General features: G+C 44.7%; 1 protein-coding gene across 2 annotated transcripts in view; it reads left to right on the top strand.

Moving 5' to 3' along the window:
- Window positions 1-22,246, top strand: part of LOC126416621 (sodium-coupled monocarboxylate transporter 1-like) — a 334,959-nt gene that overhangs the window by 117,252 nt on the left and 195,461 nt on the right. For both annotated transcript variants that reach the window (XM_050084378.1, XM_050084377.1), the window contains exon 6: window positions 6,243-6,310. In XM_050084378.1, the coding sequence (XP_049940335.1) occupies window positions 6,243-6,310 (68 nt within the window). The remainder of the gene's footprint in view (window positions 1-6,242; window positions 6,311-22,246) is intronic.

Below are 22,246 nucleotides of genomic sequence, written 5' to 3'. Positions count from 1 at the left end.
GATGGCAGGTTATCAAGATTTAACTGAGTTTCAACGTGGTGTTATAGACGACGCACGAGCGATGGGACACAGCATCTCAAAGGTAGCGATGATGTGGTGATTTTCCTGTACGACCACTTCACGAGTGTATAGTGAATATCAGGAATCCGGTAAAATACACTCCTGGAAATGGGAAAAAGAACACATTGACACCGGTGTGTCAGACCCACCATACTTGCTCCGGACACTGCGAGAGGGCTGTACAAGCAATGATCACACGCACGGCACAGCGGACACACCAGGAACCGCGGTGTTGGCCGTCGAATGGCGCTAGCTGCGCAGCATTTGTGCACCGCCGCCGTCAGTGTCAGCCAGTTTGCCGTGGCATACGGAGCTCCATCGCAGTCTTTAACACTGGTAGCACGCCGCGACAGCGTGGACGTGAACCGTATGTGCAGTTGACGGACTTTGAGCGAGGGCGTATAGTGGGCATGCGGGAGGCCGGGTGGACGTACCGCCGAATTGCTCAACACGTGGGGCGTGAGGTCTCCGCAGTACATCGATGTTGTCGCCAGTGGTCGGCGGAAGGTGCACGTGCCCGTCGACCTGGGACCGGACCGCAGCGACGCACGGATGCACGCCAAGACCGTAGGATCCTACGCAGTGCCGTAGGGGACCGCACCGCCACTTCCCAGCAAATTAGGGACACTGTTGCTCCTGGGGTATCGGTGAGGACCATTCGCAACCGTCTCCATGAAGCTGGGCTACGGTCCCGCACACCGTTAGGCCGTCTTCCGCTCACGCCCCAACATCGTGCAGCCCTCCTCCAGTGGTGTCGCGACAGGCGTGAATGGAGGGACGAATGGAGACGTGTCGTCTTCAGCGATGAGAGTCGCTTCTGCCTTGGTGCCAATGATGGTCGTATGCGTGTTTGGCGCCGTGCAGGTGAGCGCCGCAATCAGGACTGCATACGGCCGAGGCACACAGGGCCAACACCCGGCATCATGCTGTGGGGAGCGATCTCCTACACTGGCCGTACACCACTGGTGATCGTCGAGGGGACACTGAATAGTGCACGGTACATCCAAACCGTCATCGAACCCATCGTTCTACCATTCCTAGACCGGCAAGGGAACTTGCTGTTCCAACAGGACAATGCACGTCCGCATGTATCCCGTGCCACCCAACGTGCTCTAGAAGGTGTAAGTCAACTACCCTGGCCAGCAAGATCTCCGGATCTGTCCCCCATTGAGCATGTTTGGGACTGGATGAAGCGTCGTCTCACGCGGTCTGCACGTCCAGCACGAACGCTGGTCCAACTGAGGCGCCAGGTGGAAATGGCATGGCAAACCGTTCCACAGGACTACATCCAGCATCTCTACGATCGTCTCCATGGGAGAATAGCAGCCTGCATTGCTGCGAAAGGTGGATATACACTGTACTAGTGCCGACGTTGTGCATGCTCTGTTGCCTGTGTCTATGTGCCTGTGGTTCTGTCAGTGTGATCATGTGATGTATCTGACCCCAGGAATGTGTCAATAAAGTTTCCCCTTCCTGGGACAATGAATTCACGGTGTTCTTATTTCAATTTCCAGGAGTGTATCAACTCTCCGAATCGATGTGGCTGGAAAAAGATACTGTAAGAACGGGACCAGCAATGACTGAAGAGAATTGCTCAAAGACAGAAATGCAACCCTTCCACAAATTGCTGCAGATTTCATTCGCTGAGCCATCAACATGTGTCAGTGTGCGAACCATTCAACGGAACATCATTGTTCGGAGCCGAAGGCCGACTCATGTACCCTCGATGACTGCACGACATAAAGCTTTACGCCTCGCCTGGGCCCGTCAACACTGTTGATGACTGGAAACATGTTGCCTGGTCGGACGAGTCTCATTTCAGATTGTATGGAGCGGATGGATATGTGAGGGTATGGAGACAGCCTCATGAATCCGTGTACCCTGCATGTCAGCAGAGGACTGCTCAAGCTGGTGGACGCTCTGGAATGGTGTGGTTGGAGTGATATGGGATCCCTGATACATCTAGATACGACTCTGACAGGTGACATGTACGTAAACATACTGTCTGATCACCTGCATCCATTCATGTCCACTGTGCATTCCGACCGACATGGGCAACTCCAGCAGGAAAATGCGACATCCCACACATCAAGAATTACCACAGAGTGGCTCCAGGAGCACTCTTCTGAGTTTAAACGCTTCCGCTGGCCACCAAACTCCCCAGACATGAACATTATTAAGCTATATGTGGGACACCTTGGAACGTGCTGTTCAGAAGTGATCTCCACCCCCTCGTACTCTTACAGATTTGTGGACAGCCCTGCACTATTCGTGGTTTCAGTTACCTCCAGCACTACTCCAGACATTAATCGAGTCCATGCCACGTCGTGTTGCGGCACTTCTGCATGCTCGTGGGGGCCCTACAAGATATTAAGCAGATATACCAGTTTCTTTGGGTCTTCAGTGTACATTCAGTAGTAGAAGTGGATACTATCTGCAAACAGTGTTGCGAATAAAGTCCATAGTATAGAAGTATAAATTAAAACGTGATGCTCAGTTGCTGAAGTCTGACTGCATTCACACTGAAAATATAGTAAGTGCAGAAAATTTTTTGCTTTCATCATTTTGCGTTGGGTGTCAGCGATATACAGTTTTGTAAAAGTTTGAAATTATGTGTAAAGCCTGTTGGAAGTCGCAAAGTGTTCTCATTCCCAAATACTGAAATACTTAAGTCCGGTTATTTATGTGCCGTAAGTTACGCTGCCTCAAGAAAAACCCACAGTTTCTAACCGTACTTCTTGTCTAACTGCATTAAACTTTTAACGTAAGATTGTACCTCTTAATGAGTAGATTATGCCATTATTTTAAATTTTTAATTCGATAAATAATTACTTAAAACGCTGAAAATAATTTTTTTGCCCCTGGAACCCAATAGACAGGCAACGTCCAACTAGTAGCGGGCTCCGAAATAGCGATTTAGTAACATAGACATCCAGTCTCTGACCTGTACTTCTGCCAGCGTGCTACCGCTTTTGTGGAAGTGCTGTGGTCAGTATCGCTTGCTGTGTACAGCAGCCTTGGGCTCTAGCATGGTAGAGCCCCAACCCATTTCAGTGACCACGGGCGAGCGCAGCCGTCGACTTTGGAAACTAGTGAGTAGGCCGTGGTCAGCTAATTAGCTATATTGAACGCCTCTTTAGCTTTTGCGCGTGAACAGTGTGGTGTACATTACTCTTATGTTTGAAAAGTACGAGATAACTACTTCTGGCCCTCACTGCAGAAAGCTGTAAAAATCATAAGTGGTGTGTGGATAGCCCAGTCGGTATTGACATTACCCCTAAAGCTGGATTTCTCAATCGATCCTCTATGCAGCATACAGTTTTAATCGGCCTGAACATTAATTTACTCCACAAGTTCCACAAGAGATTATCAGATTACCCGTTTCAGTGATGCGTTCCACGACATGGAACAGAGTACTTCTGTGATTGACAGATCCAATGAATCTCATTAGCGTGAGGAGGATAATGATGCGTAGGTCGCACATTTTGTAAATTTATTCAACCATGCCTGTAATGAAATTTCTGCGTAATTATTATTCATTTGAGAATTTTACAGGAATCTCGTCTCGAACGTAATAAATGAATAGTATAAAAAAATTTTTTCTTCAACAGAATATGATTAGCTGTGTGGCCTTACTTGCTCCACGCCATTGATTAAATTTGCTACTGGAGGAATTTAACTTTATTAATTTCTCACGCAGTTACCTTATATCACGGTTATTTTAATTTTGGTAAATCATTATAAAACATTTTGCACATCAAATGAAGGTTTAAATTGTTCTTAGGACGGTTGCAAAATCGCTCACTCTTCCTTTGTTATCCAGATTCCTTATGGCTGCTGGTACACATAAAACAGATTCTGATACTTATACATCACTCCATAACTCGCACAACTGAGAAAAATTGAACATGAAATGTATTCTCAGTTGCGAATATGGACAACCCTCAGCTACACTACTGGCCATAAAAATTGCTCCACCAAGAAGAAATGCAGATGATAAACGGGTATTTATTTGACAAATATATTATACTAGAACTGACATGTGATTACATTTTCACGCAATTTGGGTGCATAGATCCTGAGAAATCAGTACCCAGAACAACCACCTCTGGCCGTAATAACGGCCTTGATACGCCTGGGCATTGAGTCAAACAGAGCTTGGATGGCGTGTACAGGTGCAGCTGCCCATGCAGCTTCAACACGATACCACAGTTCATCAACAGTAGTGACTGGCGTATTGTGACCAGCCAGTTGCTCGGCCACCATTGACCAGACGTTTTGAATTGGTGAGAGATCTGGAGAATGTGCTGGCCAGGGCAGCAGTCGATCATTTTCTGTATCTAGAAAGGCCCGTACAGGACCTGCAACATGCGGTCGTACATTATCCTGCTGAAATGTAGGGTTTCGCAGGGATCTAATGAAGGGTAGAGCCACGGGTCGTAACACGTCTGAAATGTAACGTCCACTATTCAAAGTGCCGTCAATGCGAACAAAAGGTGACCGAGACGTGTAACCAATGGCACCCCATACCATCACGCCAGGTGATACGCAAGTATGGCGATGACGAATACACGCTTCCAATGTGCGTTCACCGCGATGTCGCCAAACACGGATGCGACCATCACGATGCTGTAAATAGAACCTGGATTCATTCGAAAAAATGACGGTCTGCCATTCGTGCACCCAGGTTCGTCGTTGAGTACACCATCGGAGGCGCTCCTGCCTGTGATGCAGCGTCAAGGGTAACCGCAGCCATGGTCTCCGAGCTGATAGTCCATGCTGCTGCAAACGTCGTCGAACTGTTCGTGCAGATGGTTGTTGTCTTTCAAACGACCCCATCTGTTGACTCAGGGATCGAGACGTGGCTGCACGATCCGTTACAGCCATGCGGATAAGATGCCTGTCATCTCGACTGCTAGTGATACGAGGCCGATGGGATCCAGCACGGGGTTCCGTATTACCCTCCTAAACCCACCGATTCCATATTCTGCTAACAGTCGTTGGATCTCGACCAACGCGAGCAGCAGCGTCGCGGTACGATAAAGCGCAATCGCGATAGGCTACAATCCGACCTTTATCAAAGTCGGAAACGTGATGGTACGCATGTCTCCTCCTTACACGAGGCATCACAACAACGTTTCACCAGGCAACGCCGGTGAACTGCCGTTTGTGTATGAGGAATCGGTTGGAAACTTTCCTCATGTCAGCACGTTGTAGGTGTCGCCACCGGCGCCAACTTTGTGTGAATGCTCTGAAAAGCTGATCATTTACATATGGCAGCATCTTCTTCCTGTCGGTAAAATTTCGCGTCTGTAGCACGTCATCTTCGTAGTGTAGAAATTTTAATGGCCAGTAGTGTATATAATGGAACGCTGACACTGAAAATTTGTGTCTGAGCGGGAGTCGAATCCGGATTTCCCGTCTGTTGCGAGCGGTCGCCTATACCACTTTTTTTTTAATCTCATTTTGTTCGTTATTGGTCGTTTTATTTACTTGGAGCGGACGTCCCATGACGCTTGTTCAAGTTAATAATTGTTGATCAAGTTACTCAGTTTGTATTAATACACAGGGCGGCTATCCCTCTGACCCAACACACTGAGCTACCGTGCCGGCGCCACTTGGGCTATCCGAGCCTGCTTGACGGCCAGACCCGAACTTCCATATACCGTTGTTCACATGTCTACAACCTGCACTCGTAGACTCATTATGTGTATTTCCGTACAGGGTAGACATTGTTATTGAAACTGCTTGCCCGGCATCTGCGGATAAATACGATTTTCTGGTGCATGCCACCGCGGCCGCTCGCGACAAGCGCGTAGTCCTGGTTCGAGCCCCAAATTTTCACCATCGTCATTCCGTTGTACAGCTGAAGGTCGTCCATATTTGCAACTGCGAGTACATTTTAATAGCAGCTGTATTCGACATAGTACTTGTCCCTTCGTACATGCATGCGCTGCAGTATCAGAGGAAAAGTGTTGCTTAAAGTCGTTACACAAAAGTAAATCTGCGTCGAGGAAATTTAAGTAAATGTTAGGTACGTTTATTTTAACTGAATATGTTTTAAATTCATTTTACAAAACATAATTTTCTGCACTAAATATGAATTAAGATGTCACAGAGAATGTACATATTCCATAAAAAATGCCATCCTCGTTCATTACGTTTTATTTTTGCGTTCCCAGTTACCGGCATCAACATCCACATCGTCTCCTGCGCAGTATGTGTCGTGTGCATCTTCTACACGTGCGTGGTAAGTTGCTCTGCTTGTTGTTTATTCATGAATTTAATTCCTCTATCCGCTGTGCCGACTGTTATCATGATCCTGAAATTCCTCAGACAGTTCGCGGATCACGGATAGACAAACACTCAACTAGATTGTAACTTTTACGGGGAATTGAGGCTTCCTAGTAGTATGCCGTCACTATTTACAGGTCAAAAGCTCCTGCTTGTCTCTGTGATTTGTTTTATTTACCAGCACACAACACAGTCATTCTGCAAATACCGATAGAGCAGCGCAGCGGCCAATGGACTGGATTCATATTCTGCAACAGCATGCTTCGAACCCACAGCTGGCCTTTCTAATTCAGGTTTGCTGTATCACCTAAGTCATTTGCTGGGATGGTTCCTCCAACAATCCTATGGCTAGTTTCCTTGCCATGCATAAGTAACTCACCCAGATACAAATAATGTCTCTGCTTTCTTCATGCAAGGCTCAGAGGTCATCTTCTCAGACCTTCGCGCCTCGGAAAAAATCTATTATGATAACCAAAATTGAATCCGGGACTGTCATAGCCAAAAAATGGCTCTAAGCACTACGAGACTTATGATGTCATCACTCCCGTAGACTTAGAACTACTTAAACCTAACTAACCTAAAGACATCAGACAAATCCATGCCCGAGGCAGGATTCGAACCTGTGATCGCAGCAGCCGCGTGGTTCCGGACTGCCGGCCGCGGTGGTCTAGCGGTTCTAGGCGCGCAGTCCGGAATCGCGCGACTGCTACGGTCGCAGGTTCGAATCCTGCCTCGGGCATGGATGTGTGTGATGTCCTTAGGTTAGTTAGGTTTAAGTAGTTCTAAGTTCTAGGGGCTGATGACCACAGATGTTAAGTCCCATAGTGCTCGGAGCCATTTTTTGGTTCCGGACTGAAGCGCCTAGAACCGCTCGGTCACAAGCGGCCCGCCTGTCATAGTCAGCAGCCATCTACTCTAACCACTAGTCCACACAGAAGTTCTCCAACTGAGCCAGTGTTACGTCCGTAACAACACCCTTGTCGATAGAAAACTAAATTCCAAATGTTCAAATGTGGGTGAAATCTTATGTGACTTGACTGCTAAGGTCATCAGTCCCTAAGCTTACACACTACTTAACCTAAATTATCTTAAGGACAAACACACACACACACTCATGCCCGAGGGAGGACTCGAACCTCCGCCGGGACCAGCCGCACAGTCCATGACTGCAGCGCCTGAGACCGACTAAATTCCAATCATTCCTCCTTTTGAAGAAAGTGTTCAATAGCTTCTGTTGTAGAACTTCACTAAGAAACTAACATCTGATTGGACTGGACTTTGGAATTTTGGAAAGAAAGCCGGCCGGAGTGGCCGTGCGGTTCTAGGCGCTACAGTCTGGAGCCGAACGACCGCTACGGTCGCAGGTTCGAATCCTGCCTCGGGCATGGATGTGTGTGATGTCCTTAGGTTAGATAGGTTTAATTATTTCTAAGTTCTAGGCGACTGATGACCTCAGAAGTTAAGTCGCATAGTGCTCAGAGCCATTTGAACCATTTTTGGAAAGAAAGATCATCTACAGTGAAGAGACAAAGAAACTGGTACGCCTGCCTAATATCGTGTAGGGCCCCCGCGAGCACGCTCTAGTGCCGCAGCGCGACGTGGCATGGACTCGACTAATGTCTGAAGTAGTGCTGGAGGGAACTGACACCATGAACCCTGCAGGGCTGTCCATAAATCCGTAAGAGTACGAGGGGGTGGAGATCTCTTCTGAACAGCACGTTGCACGGTGTCCCAGATACGCTCAATAATGTTGATGACTGGGGAGTTTTGTGACCAGCGGAAGTGTTTAAATTCAAAAGAGTGTTCCTGGAGCCGCTCTGTAGAAACTCTGGACGTGTGGGGTGTCGCTTTCCTTACTGCTGGAACTGCCCAGGTCCGTCGAATGCACAATAGTCATGAATGGATGCAGGTGATCAGGCAGGATGCTTACGTAAGTATCACCTGTCGGAGTCGAATCTAGACGTATCAGGGGTCTCATATATCTCTAACTGCACACGCCCCACACCATTACAGAACCTCCACCAGCTTGAACAGTCCCCTGCTGCCATATAGCGTCCATTTACTCATGAGGTTGTCTCCATACCAGTACACGTCCATCCGCTCTACACAATTTAAAACGAGCCTCTCCGACCAGGCAACATGTTTCCAGTCATCAACAGTCCAATGTCGGTGTTGACGGGCCCAGACGAGGCGTAAAGCTTTATGTCGTGCAGTCATCAAGGGTACACGAGTGGGCCTTCGGCTCCGAAAGCCTATATCGATGATATTTCGTTGAATGGTTCGCAGGCTGACACTTGTTGATGGCCCAGTATTGAAATCTGCAGCAATTTGCGGAACGGTTGCACTTCTGTAAAGGTTGAACGATTCTCTTCAGTCGTTGTTGTCCCGTTCTTGCAGTATCCTTTTCCAGCCGCAGCGTTGTCCGAGATTTGATGTTTTATCGGATTCCTGATATTCATGGTACACTAGTGAAATGGTCGTACCGGAAAATCCTCACTTCATCGCTGCGTTCAGACTCAGTTAAATCCTGATAACCTGCCATTGTAGCAACAGTAACCGATCTAACGACTGTGCCAAACATTTGTTGTCTTATATAGGCGTTGCCGATCGCAGTACCGTATTCTTCCTGTTTATATACTTCTGTATTTGAATACGCATGCCTATGCCACTTTCTTTGGCGCTTCAGTGTATAATTTGTACATAAACCCGATTGCAGCTATGAGAGTCGAAAAACATGAAACGTAAGCAATAACTGGGAGTGATACAGGGTTGTAGCCTTAACGTGAAGAGCAATACAGATTATATGAAAGGTTTTCGCGGGATAAATCCCGTTTGCCCTTTCTCTTTGCGTCACAATACTGGCTGCGACGATGTTATTCTGCAGTTGTTTGATGCAGAGTCTTGTACCGAGTCTTGCGCTATTACACAGTTTCGGCCAATTCAGATTCCGCAGTAAAATGACCGGCGAACCAACCATCAATTTGAGGCAACCCAACGGCATTCCTGGAACATTAAAAATGGTTCAAATGGCTCTGAGCACTATGGGACTTAACATCTGAGGTCATCAGTCCCCTAGAACTTAGAACTACTTAAACCTAACTAACCTAAGGACATCACACACATCCATGCCCGAGGCAGGATTCGAACCTGCGACCGTAGCGGTCACGCGGTTCCAAACTGACGCGCTTAGAACCGCACGCCCACACCGGCCGGCCACTAGAATAACTCGGTCGCTTAACCATTCTGAATTGGTATAGTTTTCGACAATATCCTGGCATATTTCGTTCATGAGTTGTTCAGATGTTTCAACAATATTACACAATTTATTTGTCAGTCTGATTTGGCAGAATTTTCGTCTATTGGATAGGTATCTTCACGTATTAGTAAAAGGTTTTCGCCAAGTTCTCGCGCTCTTTCGTCTCCCGAGATTTCCGTTCTCACATTTTTAGTTAACTTGATTATTTTTAGGTGCTCCCAAATGAACGACTTTTTTTAAGCAGGCTTTCATTTCATCCGCTGCCGTATATTTCGCAATGACAGGCAGCGTTTGACGAAAACCGCCTGACAATGGTTGTATACACTTCCAGTTAAATTCGCGTTATCTCGTAAGTCCCGGAGGGTTCTGTCCGGTGGGTCCTAGGACTTTCTGTGAGCCACTGTGCTTTCGTCCCATATGATGGCCTTGCACTGTTTCAATATTTGTCCACGTGACGATGATTTAGTTATGTCACATATCGAAAGTTCTTGTTCAGCTACACTTAACGGCAAGTTTAACGCAGAATGTGCTGTCCTTACGCTATCCACAAGAGCAACCACTACTCATAAAAACGATCTTTGCCACCTACACTCACCCACTCGCTCCCACCGCGACCACACTCACCCACTCCCACCCACCACGACCACACCGCAAGTGGGTGGTAGTGGTTGGTCATTGAGATAAGTGTGTCTTTACGTACACACACTTGCTTTTTATGCAGTGTAATTCAGCCGCCCCTACCTATGGGTTATATTCAACCCACAACGCCTTTAAAAACCACGTGCGAGAGTTTCATACTATCTCGGTCACTTCACGCAAACTGTTAGTCCTACAGAAAAAATGAACAGGACGTTTTTTGTAGGAAATTTAATATACTTACATTTTGTGTCGGGATATGTCTTCGCTAGAGACGGTAGTATTCGAATATTTGAAGAAAGACATACAAAACAGACCTTCAGACACGGTTTCTTGAATTACTCGAAAACTGCGGCCTCCAGAAAAAAAGTATCCCAGTATGAAATGTAATAAATTACATTTCCTACAAAAAAGTCCTGTTCACCTTTTTGTGCGTGGTAAGAGAGAGAGAATATGAAAATCTCATACTTGGTTTTTGAAGATGTTGTGTGTTGCATAAAACCCATGGATGAAGGCAGCTGATTGAGCCTGTATATTACCCAGTGTCTCTCCTAACAGTCTTCATGTGCATTTTCTCTGGTGTTTCGGCAGATATTTGCGGTTTCGTTTTTGCAATGTGTAGCTGGATTCAACGCAAACAAACAGTGCTCCTCATGTCTTCCATGCGATGTGCAGTGTCGACAGCAGGCGTCAGTTATTCTCACATTACAAGTATAACAACTTTTAAAGCGGAATTGTCCGTGACCATTCGATTGAGCGATCCCAAGTTAGTCTAGATCGATACCTTTTATATCGATTTGTATTAACAGAAGCTTGAACGTGGTAGGGAAAGTAGAAAATCTGAAAAGGGAAATGCAAAGGCTCAATCTAGATATAGTAGGGGTCAGTGAAGTGAAGTGGAAGGAAGACAAGGATTTCTGGTCAGATGAGTATCGGGTAATATCAACAGCAGCAGAAAATGGTATAACAGGTGTAGGATTCGTTATGAATAGGAAGGTAGGGCAGAGGGTGTGTTACTGTGAACAGTTCAGTGACCGGGTTGTTCTAATCAGAATCGACAGCAGACCAACACCGACAACGATAGTTCAGGTATACATGCCGATGTCGCAAGCTGAAGATGAACAGATAGAGAAAGTGTATGAGGATATTGAAAGGGTAATGCAGTATGTAAAGGGGGACGAAAATCGAATAGTCATGGGCGACTGGAATGCAGTTGTAGGGGAAGGAGTAGAAGAAAAGGTTACAGGAGAATATGGCCTTGGGACAAGGAATGAAAGAGGAGAAAGACTAATTGAGTTCTGTAACAAGTTTCAGCTAGTAATAGCGAATACCCAGTTCTAGAATCACAAGAGGAGGAGGTATACTTGGAAAAGGCCGGGAGATACGGGAAGATTTCAATTAGATTACATCATGGTCAGACAGAGATTCCGCAATCAGATACTGGATTGTAAGGCGTACCCAGGAGCAGATATAGACTCAGATCACAATATAGTAGTGATGAAGAGTAGGCTGAAGTTCAAGACATTAGTCAGGAAGAATCAATACGCAAAGAAGTGGGATACGGAAGTACTAAGGAATGACGAGATACGTTTGAAGTGCCGGCCGGTGTGGCCGTGCGGTTAAAGGCGCTTCAGTCTGGAACCGCGCGACCGCTATGGTCGCAGGTTCGAATCCTGCCTCGGGCATGGATGTGTGTGATGTCCTTCGGTTAGTTAGGTTTAATTAGTTCTAAGTTCTAGGCGACTGATAACCTCAGACGTTAAGTCGCATAGTGCTCAGAGCCATTTGAACCATTTGAACGTTTGAAGTTCTCTAACGCTATAGATACAGCAATACGGAATAGCGGAGTAGGCAGTACAGTTGAAGAGGAATGGACATCTCTAAAAAGGGCCATCACAGAAGTTGGGAAGGAAAACATAGTTACAAAGAAGGTAGCTGCGAAGAAACCATGGGTAACAGAAGAAATACTTCAATTGACTGATGAAAGGAGGAAGTACAAACATGTTCCGGGAAAATCAGGAATACAGAAATACAAGTCGCTGAGGAATGAAATAAATAGGAAGTGCAGGGAAGCTAAGACGAAATGGCTGCAGGAAAAATGTGAAGACATCGAAAAAGATATGATTGGCGGAAGGACAGACTCAGCATACAGGAAAGTCAAAACAACCTTTGGTGACATTAAAAGCAGCGGTGGTAACATTAAGAGTGCAACTGGAATTCCACTGTTAAATGCAGAGGAGACAGCAGACAGGTGGAAAGAATACATTGAAAGCCTCTTTGAGGGTGAAGATTTGTCTGATGTGATAGAAGAAGAAACAGGAGTCGATTTAGAAGAGATAGGGGATCCAGTATTAGAATCGGAATTTAAAAGAGCGTTGGAGGACTTACGGTCAAATAAGGCAGAAGGGATAGATAACATTCCATCAGAATTTCTAAAATCATTGGGGGAAGTGGCAACAAAACGACTATTCACGTTGGTGTGTAGAATATATGAGTCTGGCGATATACCATCTGACTTTCGGAAAAGCATCATCCACACAATTCCGAAGACGGCAAGAGCTCACAAGTGCGAGAATTATCGCACAATCATCTTAACAGCTCATGCATCGAAGCTGCTCACAAGAATAATATACAGCAGAATGGAAAAGAAAATTGAGAATCCGCTAGGTGACGATCAGTTTGGCTTTAGGAACAGTAAAGGGACGAGAGAGGCAATTCTGACGTTACGGCTAATAATGGAAGCAAGGCTAAAGAAAACTCAAGACACTTTCATAGGATTTGTCGACCTGGAAAAAGCGTTCGACAATGTAAAATGGTACAAGCTGTTCGAGATTCTGAAAAAAGTAGGGGTAAGCTATAGGGAGAGACGGGCCATATACAATATGTACAACAACCAAGAGGGAATAATAAGAGTGGACGATCAAGAACGAAGTGCTCGTATTAAGAAGGGTGTAAGACAAGGCTGTAGCCTTTCGCCCCTACTCTTCAATCCGTACATCGAGGAAGCAATGATGGAAATAAAAGAAAGGTTCAGGAGTGGAATTAAAATACAAGGTGAAAGAATATCAATGATACGACTCGCTGATGACATTGCTATCCTGGGTGAAAGTGAAGAAGATTTAAATGATCTGCTGAACGGAATGAACAGTCTAATGAGTACACAGTATGGTTTGAGAGTAAATCGGAGAAAGACGAATGTAATGAGAAGTAGTAGAAATGAGAACAGCGAGAAACTTAACATCAGGATTGATGGTCACGAAGTCAATGAAGTTAAGGAATTCTGCTACCTAGGCAGTAAAATAACCAATGTCGGACGGAGCAAGGAGGGCATCAAAAGCAGACTCGCTATGGCAAAAAAGGCATTTCTGGCCAAGAAAAGTCTACTAATATCAAATACCGGCCTTAATTGAGGAAGAAATTTCTGAGGATGTACGTCTGGAGTACAGCATTGTATGGTAGTGAAACATGGACTTGGGAAAACCGGAACAGAAGAGAGTCGAAGCATTTGAGATGTGGTGCTATAGACGAATGTTGAAAATTAGGTGGACTGATAAGGTAAGGAATGAGGAGGTTCTACGCAGAATCGGAGAGGAAAGGAATATGTGGAAAACACTGATAAGGAGTAGGGACAGGATGTTAGGACATCTGCTAAGACATGAGGGAATGACTTCCATGGTACTAGAGGGAGCTGAAGAGGGCAAAAACTGTAGAGGAAGACAGAGATTGGAGTACGTCGAGCAAATAATTGAGGACGTAGGTTGCAAGTGCTACTCTGAGATGAAGAGGTTAGCACAGGAAAGGAATTCGTGGCGGGCCGCATCAAACCAGTCAGTAGACTGATGACCAAAAAAAAAATTAACAGGAAGAGTAAAATGCGAAGGATAACCAGTAATCCAGCAGCGAATGACCACTGCTGCTGCTTGGCAGCAACAGTCAATGCGGGTCAGGGACGGCGGTCGCTGCAGTAGGGCTGGTTATTCTTCATGTTTTGATGTCTCTGTTAATACAAATCGATAGAACGATTATCGCACTAGACTAATTCGGCACAGCTCTATCACATGGGCCCGTAAGATTCCGCTTCAATTTTTTTTTTAACGGATAAAAAGATATTTCCTGTGACACTGTTTGGGTTGACTCCATCTGCACACTGCAAAAACGAAATTGCAGATATCTGACGAAATACCAGAGAAATTGCCTGACGCCTCTTAGGAGAGACACATTATATACAGTGTGGTCAGAAACATCTGAAAAGCTTGCAGAGGTGTTGCGGGAGAGGTTGCGATGAGAAATAATTGTTGAGGAACATGTGTAAGTAGGCTGTTTAGGTTTTTTATTGGTAACGCCACCTCTGTATGAAAATCACTGGCTGTGCTGTGTGCAGTCTGTGGCTGCTTTGCATTGTTGTAATACTCGCCATTGAAGTGTTGGGCAGCTGGGCTGTTAACAGCGCGTAGCGTTGCGCAGTTGGAGGTGAGCCGCCAGCAGTGGTGGATGTGGGGAGAGAGATGGCGGAGTTTTGAAATTTGTCATGAACTGCTATATTTATATAAGATGATATCAAGGTAAATACATTGTTTGTTCTCTGTTAATATCTTTCATTTGCTAACTATCCCTATCAGTAGTTAGTGCCTTCCATAGTTTGAATCTTTTATTTAGCTGGCAGTAGTGGCGCTCGCTGTACTGCAGTAGCTTGAGCAGCGAAGATTTTTGTGAGGTAAGTGATTTGTGAAAGGTATAGTTTAATGTTAGTCAGGGCCATTCTTTTGTAGGGAATTTTGAAAGTCAGATTGTGTTGCGCTAACAAAATATTGGGTGTCAGTTTAAGCACAGTCATGTATAATTTGTTCAAAAGGGGACGTTTCAAATGTTCTATACATTGCGCTGTTACGCCCTTGCGCGTGAAAATTCAAGCCCTTTCACGCACTAAAATGAATTAATGTACAGACATCTGAGGATGCTTGAGTTACCAACTGTTGAAATGCTCGTTCCCAGTCAAAATCTACCTTTTTCGGAAGTGATAAATTTAAGTTACGTGAGCAAAAGCTACGTTTGTTCAGTATGAGAAAATAAGACTGTTGTTGTTGTGTTGTTGTGGTCTTCAGTCCTGAGACTGGTTTGATGCAGCTCTCCATGCTACGCTATCCTGTGCAATCTTTTTCATATCCCAGTACCTACTGCAACCTACATCCTTCTGAATCTCCTTAGTGTATTCATCTCTTGGTCTCCCTCTACGATTTTTACCCTCCACGCTGCCCTCCAATGCTAAATTTGTGATCCCTTGATGCCTCAGAACGTGTCCTACCAACCGATCCCTTCTTCTGGTCAAGTTGTGCCACAAACTTCTCTTCTCCCCAATCCTATTCAATACTTCCTCATTAGTTATGTGATCTACCCATCTAATCTTCAGCATTCTTCTGTAGCACCACAATTCGAAAGCTTCTATTCTCTTCTTGTCCAAACTATTTATCGTCCATGTTTCACTTCCATACATGGCTACAGTCCATACAAATACTTTCAGAAATGACTTCCTGACACTTAAATCTCTACTCGATGTTAACAAATTTCTCTTCTTCAGAAACGCTTTCCTTGCCATTGCCAGTCTACATTTGATATCCTCTCTACTTCGACCATCATCAGTTATTTTGCTCCCCAAATAGCAAAACTCCTTTACTACTTTAAGAGACTCATTTCCTAATCTAATTCCCTCAGCATCACCCGACTTAATTAGACTACATTCCATTATCCTCGTTTTGCTTTTGTTGATGTTCATCTTATATCCTCCTTTCAAGACACTGTCCATTCCATTCAACTGCTCTTCCAAGTCCTTTGCTGTCTCTGACAGAATTACAATGTCATCGGCGAACCTCAAAGTTTTTATTTCTTCTCCATGAATTTTAATACCTACTCCGAATTTTTCTTTTGTTTCCTTTACTGCTTGCTCAACATACAGATTGAACAACATCGGGGAGAGGCTACAACCCTGTCTTACTCCCTTCCCAACCACTGCTTCTCTTTCATGTCCCTCGACTCTTATAACTGCCGTCTGGTTTCTGTACAAATTGTAAATAGCCTTTCGCTCCTTGTATTTTACCCCTGCCACCTCCAGAATTTGAAAGAGAGTATTCCAGTCAACATTGTCAAAAGCTTTCTCTAAGTCTACAAATGCTAGAAACGTAGGTTTGCCTTTCCTTAATCTTTCTTCTATGATAAGTCGTAAGGTCAGTACTGCCTCACGTGTTCCAGTGTTTCTACGGAATCCAAACTGATCTTCCCCGAGGTTGGCTTCTACTGGTTTTTCCATTCGTCTGTAAAGAATTCGTATTAGTATTTTGCAGCTGTGACTTATTAAACTGATAGTTCGGTAATTTTCACATCTGTCAACACCTGCTTTCTTTGGGATTGGAATTATTATATTCTTCTTGAAGTCTGAGGGTATTTCGCCTGTTTCATACATCTCGCTCACCAGATGGTAGAGTTTTGTCAGGACTGGCTTTCCCAAGGCTGTCAGTACTTCCAATGGAATGTTGTCTACTCCGGGGGCCTTGTTTCGACTCAGGTCTTTCAGTGCTCTGTCAAACTCTTCACGCAGTATCATATCTCCCATTTCATCTTCATCTACATCCTCTTCCATTTCCATAATATTGTCCTCAAGTACATCGCCCTTGTATAGACCCCCTATATACTCCTTCCACCTTTCTGCTTTCCCTTCTTTGCTTATAACTGGGTTTCCATCGGAGCTCTTGATATTCATACAAGTCGTTCTCTTATCTCCAAAGGTCTCTTTAATTTTCCTGTAGGCAGTATCTATCTTACCCCTAGTGAGATAGGCCTCTACATCCTTACATTTGTCCTCTAGCCATCCCTGCTTAGCCATTTTGCACTTCCTGTCGATCTCATTTTTGAGACGTTTGTATTCCTTTTTGCCTGCTTCATTTACTGCATTTTTATATTTTCTCCTTTCATCAATGAAATTCAATATTTCTTCTGTTACCCAAGGATTTCTAGCAGCCCTCGTCTTTTTACCTACTTGATCCTCTGCTGCCTTCACTACTTCATCCCTCAAAGCTACCCATTCTTCTTCTACTGTATTTCATTCCCCCATTCCTGTCAATTGTTCCCTTATGCTCTCCCTGAAACTCTGTACAACCTCTGGTTCTGTCAATTTATCCAGGTACCATCTCCTTAAATTCCCACCTTTTTGGAGTTTCTTCAGTTTTAATCTACAGGTCATAACAAATAGATTGTGGTCAGAGTCCACATCTGCCCCTGGAAATGTCCTACAATTTAAAACCTGGTTCCTAAATCTCTGTCGTACCATTATATAATCTATATGATACCTTTTATTATCTCCAGGGTTCTTCCATGTATACAACCTCTAAGACTAAGAAAAAAATTTGGAGGCACTTGCCTCTGGCAGGCTGCTTGAATTTGTACGCGCAACAATCTGATTGGCTGACTACAATGCTAAATAACTCGGAAACGGCGCAAAGTATCGAATTTTTTCCATGACAATAATTTCTTAGCACAACCTCCCCTGTAACACCGTTACAAGTTTTCACACTGTTTCTGACTACCCTGTATATTCATTAAATCACATGTTTCTGTAGAAATAATATTAGTAAATGTGAGACGCAAACTACTAGATGAATTCTGCTGTTTAGGGAGCAAAATAACTGACGATTTCGGAGAGATGCCGCGAGTAATGTGGCTAATGAGGAGGGAAAATTTGGAAATTTGTGGTAAGGTCTTATGGGTCATCGGTCCCTAAGCCTGCACACTACTTAATCTAACTTAAACTAAGGACAACACATACACCCATGCCCGAGGGAGGACTCGAACCTCCGACGGAAGGAGCCGCACGGACCGTGACAAGGCGCCCAAGACAGCGCGACTATCCCGCGCGTCTAATGAGGAAGGATACTACATCAGTTGTGTGTGGTATAAGTTGGTAATTTTGTCTGACGGGAGGCATGCTACGATAGTTCAGGTGGTTGTGGTATCCACTGTGGCTGGATGGCGTATTGGTCAGTGCATCTACCTAGCAAGTAAGAGACCCAGGTTCGAATTCCGGTCCAACACAAATTTTCAAATTGCCCCATTCATATTAATCAATGTCCAATGGCAGCCAATATCTATAATTCCTTTTTGTTTTGGTTCATAGTGGCTGCAGGATCAAAATGGTGTCCGCTCTTTTAGACATGTTTGTAAGAACAGACCCCACATATTTATGATTTTGGAAGTGATAAGTCACATCCTATAGCATTAAAGGGTTGTTAATTTGGTAGCCGAGTTACAGGAAAGTACTGACAAGGGAACCTCCCCATCGCACCCCCCTCAGATTTAGTTATAAGTTGGCACAGTGGATAGGCCTTGATAAACTAAACACAGATCAATTGAGAAAACAGGAAGAAGTTGTGTGGAACTGTGAAAAAATAAGCAAAATATACAAACTGAGTAGTCCATGGGGCACATAAGCAACATAATGGAGAATGTGAGGTTAGGAGCGCCGTGGTCCCGTGGTAGCGTGAGCAGCTGCAGAACGAGAGGTACTTGGTTCAAGTCTTCCCTCGACTGAAAATTTTACTTTCTTTATTTTTGCGTAGTTATTATCTGTCCGTTCGTTCATTGACATCTCTGTTCACTATAATAAGTTTAGTGTCTGTGTTTTGCGACCGCATCGCAAAACCGTGCGATTAGTAGACGAAAGGACGTGTCTCTCCAATGGGAACAGAAAACATTTGATCGCAAGGTCATAGGTCAACCGATTCCTCCACAGGAAAACACATCTGATATATTCTATACGACACTGGTGACGGCATGTGCATCACATGACAGGAATATGTTGTCGACCCACCTAACTTGTACACTTGGCGAATGGGTAAAAAGATTCTTCTATCTTGCCCGATTTAGGTTTTCTTGTGGATGTGATAATCACTCCCAAAAAAGTGATGAAAACATAAGAGATTGTCACGTAAACTGAAAATAAAAATTTAAACTTTTCACTTGATGGAAGATTTGAACCAAGGACCTTTCGTTCCGCAGCTGCTCACGTTACCGCGAGACCACAGCGCTCTTGCATACCTATTGTCCTTAATGTTGCTTATATGCCATTGAACTACTCAGTTTGTATATTTTGCTTATTTTTTCACAGTTCCACACAACTTCTTCCTGTTTTCTCAATTGATCTGTGTTCAGTTTTTCAAGGCCTATCCACTGTGCCAACTTATAACTAAATCTGAGGGGGGTGCGATGGAGAGGTTCCCTTGTGAGGTGAGGGGATGAAACTGTAGAAAGAAGAAAGAAAGATTGGCTTTAACGTCCCATCGACATCGAGGTTATTACAGACGGAGTACAAGCCCGGATTGTGTCAAGAATGGAACCATCCCGGCATTTGGCTGGAGCTATTCAGGGAAGCCACAGAAAACCCAAATCTAAATGGCCGGGAGTGAGTTTGAACCGTGGTCCTCCCGAATGCGAGTCAAGTGTGCTAACCGGAGGAAACTGTAGAGGGAGACCAAGTCTTGACTACAGTAACCAGGACCGAGTAGGTGTATCTCCTACAAGATGTGCAGGGATCAGAAAACCTGTAGAAGATAGATTAGTGTGGAGATCTGTGACAAACCCGTCTCACGACAATAACGTAAGTAACAACACGAAGAATGGATCACGTCTGCAGACACAAATCGTGTGGAGAGCATGACAACAACGACGTCCCTGGAGACAGAATTAGCTGAGTTGGAAAAGACGGAGGGGGAAATCGACTAATGACATTTCATAGAACCATAAGACGGAAAATATCGATGTAATCCTTAGACGGCGAGTCACGTCGAACTATGGTTTCCTTACGCCCTAGTTCAGACAATTTCTCCCTCTTCAGTCTACAGTCTACTTTAGGACGTGTAAATGTTGCGTAAATTCTAATATCTTATCTACCCTCCCTGACAAAAGAAAGTGAAGCACCTATAGGGGGGCCGGCCGGAGTGGCCTTGCGGTTCTAGGCGCTTCAGTCCGGAACCGCGCGACCACTACGGTAGCAGGTTCGAATCCTGCCTCGGGCTTGGATGTGGGTGATGTCCTTAGGTTAGTTAGGTTTAAGTAGTTCTAAGTTCTAGGGGACTGATGACCTCAGATGTTAAGTCCCATAGTGCTCAGAGCAATTTGAACCTATAGGGGGAGGAGAAAAAAGAAACGACAATTCACAGGTGGAAGGGTATGTGATGTTATTTCAATGCTTATAAAATCAAGTCAAATATACGGGATGATCAGAAAGTCTCTCCGCAGTGCCGTATGATTGTTAGCCGCGCGTGCCGTATGATAGTTCGCCTCCCTGGGTTACTTCCCTTCAAGTGGACTCTCCCAACATTCCACTGTTTCGTTTATCTCAGCCAGCGTCAGTTGTATCGTTGGTGTGTGTCATTTCGTGTTGACGTGAACATGTAAGTTTAGTTTATTTCTTCGTTTGTTTCGTTTTTGTCACTGTTAAAATGCTAACCATTGAATAACGTGTGTTTTTAGTCGAACAAGTGTTCAAAGCTGGCGGTAAATACACAATTTCAGGTCGTCAAACATTTAATTGAATTATCCCCGAGACAACACTCCCACATCGCGATACTATGCGAGATTTGACTAACAAATTTCGAAGCTGGGTTCAGTGACAGATGCACCGAGAAGTGGTCGTCCTAGCGTTCTGTCTGAGGATAGACTACTCGATATTTCCGATAAAATGTCCATGAGTCCGAACACGTCAGTAAGAAAACTTGCTCGGGAAACCGATGTTATTGTCGAAACGGCCCACACAGCTCTAAGGAAAAAATTAGAACTTTCACCATAAAAAGTGACAGTCGTGCAAGAACTGAAAAATACTCATCATGGCAAGAGACTGCATTATCGTCAATGGTTCAAAAATTTCGTTCAACAAAATGGAACGGGTATTCTTCATGAAACGTTTTTCACTGATGAGGCGTGTTTTCATTTATCCGAGTACATGAACTCGCGAAATTGTCGTATGTGGAGTACTACAAATCCATTGTGTATTCACGAGGAACCACTTCATTCTGTGAAAATAGAAGTTTGGTTTGCAATTTCTAGACGTCGGATAGTGGGTCCCATATTTTTCAACGAACCAATAAAGGTACATCGATACTGAAGTAATATTCTGTACCCATTCATAGGAGAACTTGTGTTACGTGAAATACTGAACGGTTATTTTCAACAAGATGGTGCAACCGCGCATACAGCTCGCGTTTCAATGTCACTGCTTGCTGATGTTTTTGGCGATCGCATATTTTCACAGGGACTTTGGCCCCCAGCATCGCCTGACCTAACACCACCTGACTTTTTCTTCTGGGGTGCAGAGAAAGCAACTGTCTCTAAAAACCGTCCAAAATCAATCGATGAACTGAAAAACTACAATATCCACTTTCGCTGCTTCCGTTACAGAAGAAATGTTACAGCTTGTGTTTGGAAACATGATTAGACGAATTGTATATTCAACAACAGGGGGGGACAGTTTCAACATTTAATGTGAAAATTTGTAAGTAAAAAGGAATATTCAATAAATTATTAACTTGTATTTCACTGAGTTTCATTTCGGTATATTCACTGCGGCATACGGCACGCTACAGTCTGGAACCGCGTGACTGCTACAGTCACAGGTTCGAATCCTGTCTCGGGCATGGATGTGTGTGATGTCCCTAGGTTAGTTAGGTTTAAGTAGTTCTAAGTTCTAGGGGACTGATGATTTCAGAAGTTAAGTCCATTGTGCTCAGAGCCATTTGAACCATCCATCCATACGGCACGCGGAGAGACTTTTTGAACACCCCGTAGAAAGAACTTGGCAGCATGAGCCCATTTGCCAGTATGACGTTGCACATCCTCTGGGCTGGACCCATGAATGATTCGGCCATTAGATTCTCACCTGGCGCAAACTGGCCCACAACTGTTGTTACCAGTCGTTGATATCCTGGATACTGGCGCTGGAACGGAGTAGTCATCCTGTCT

Source organism: Schistocerca serialis, chromosome 8 (assembly GCF_023864345.2).
Source record: "Schistocerca serialis cubense isolate TAMUIC-IGC-003099 chromosome 8, iqSchSeri2.2, whole genome shotgun sequence".
Taxonomy (NCBI): domain Eukaryota; kingdom Metazoa; phylum Arthropoda; class Insecta; order Orthoptera; family Acrididae; genus Schistocerca; species Schistocerca serialis.
Note: the sequence above shows the minus strand (reverse complement) of the source record. Positions and strands in the feature narration are given on the sequence as shown.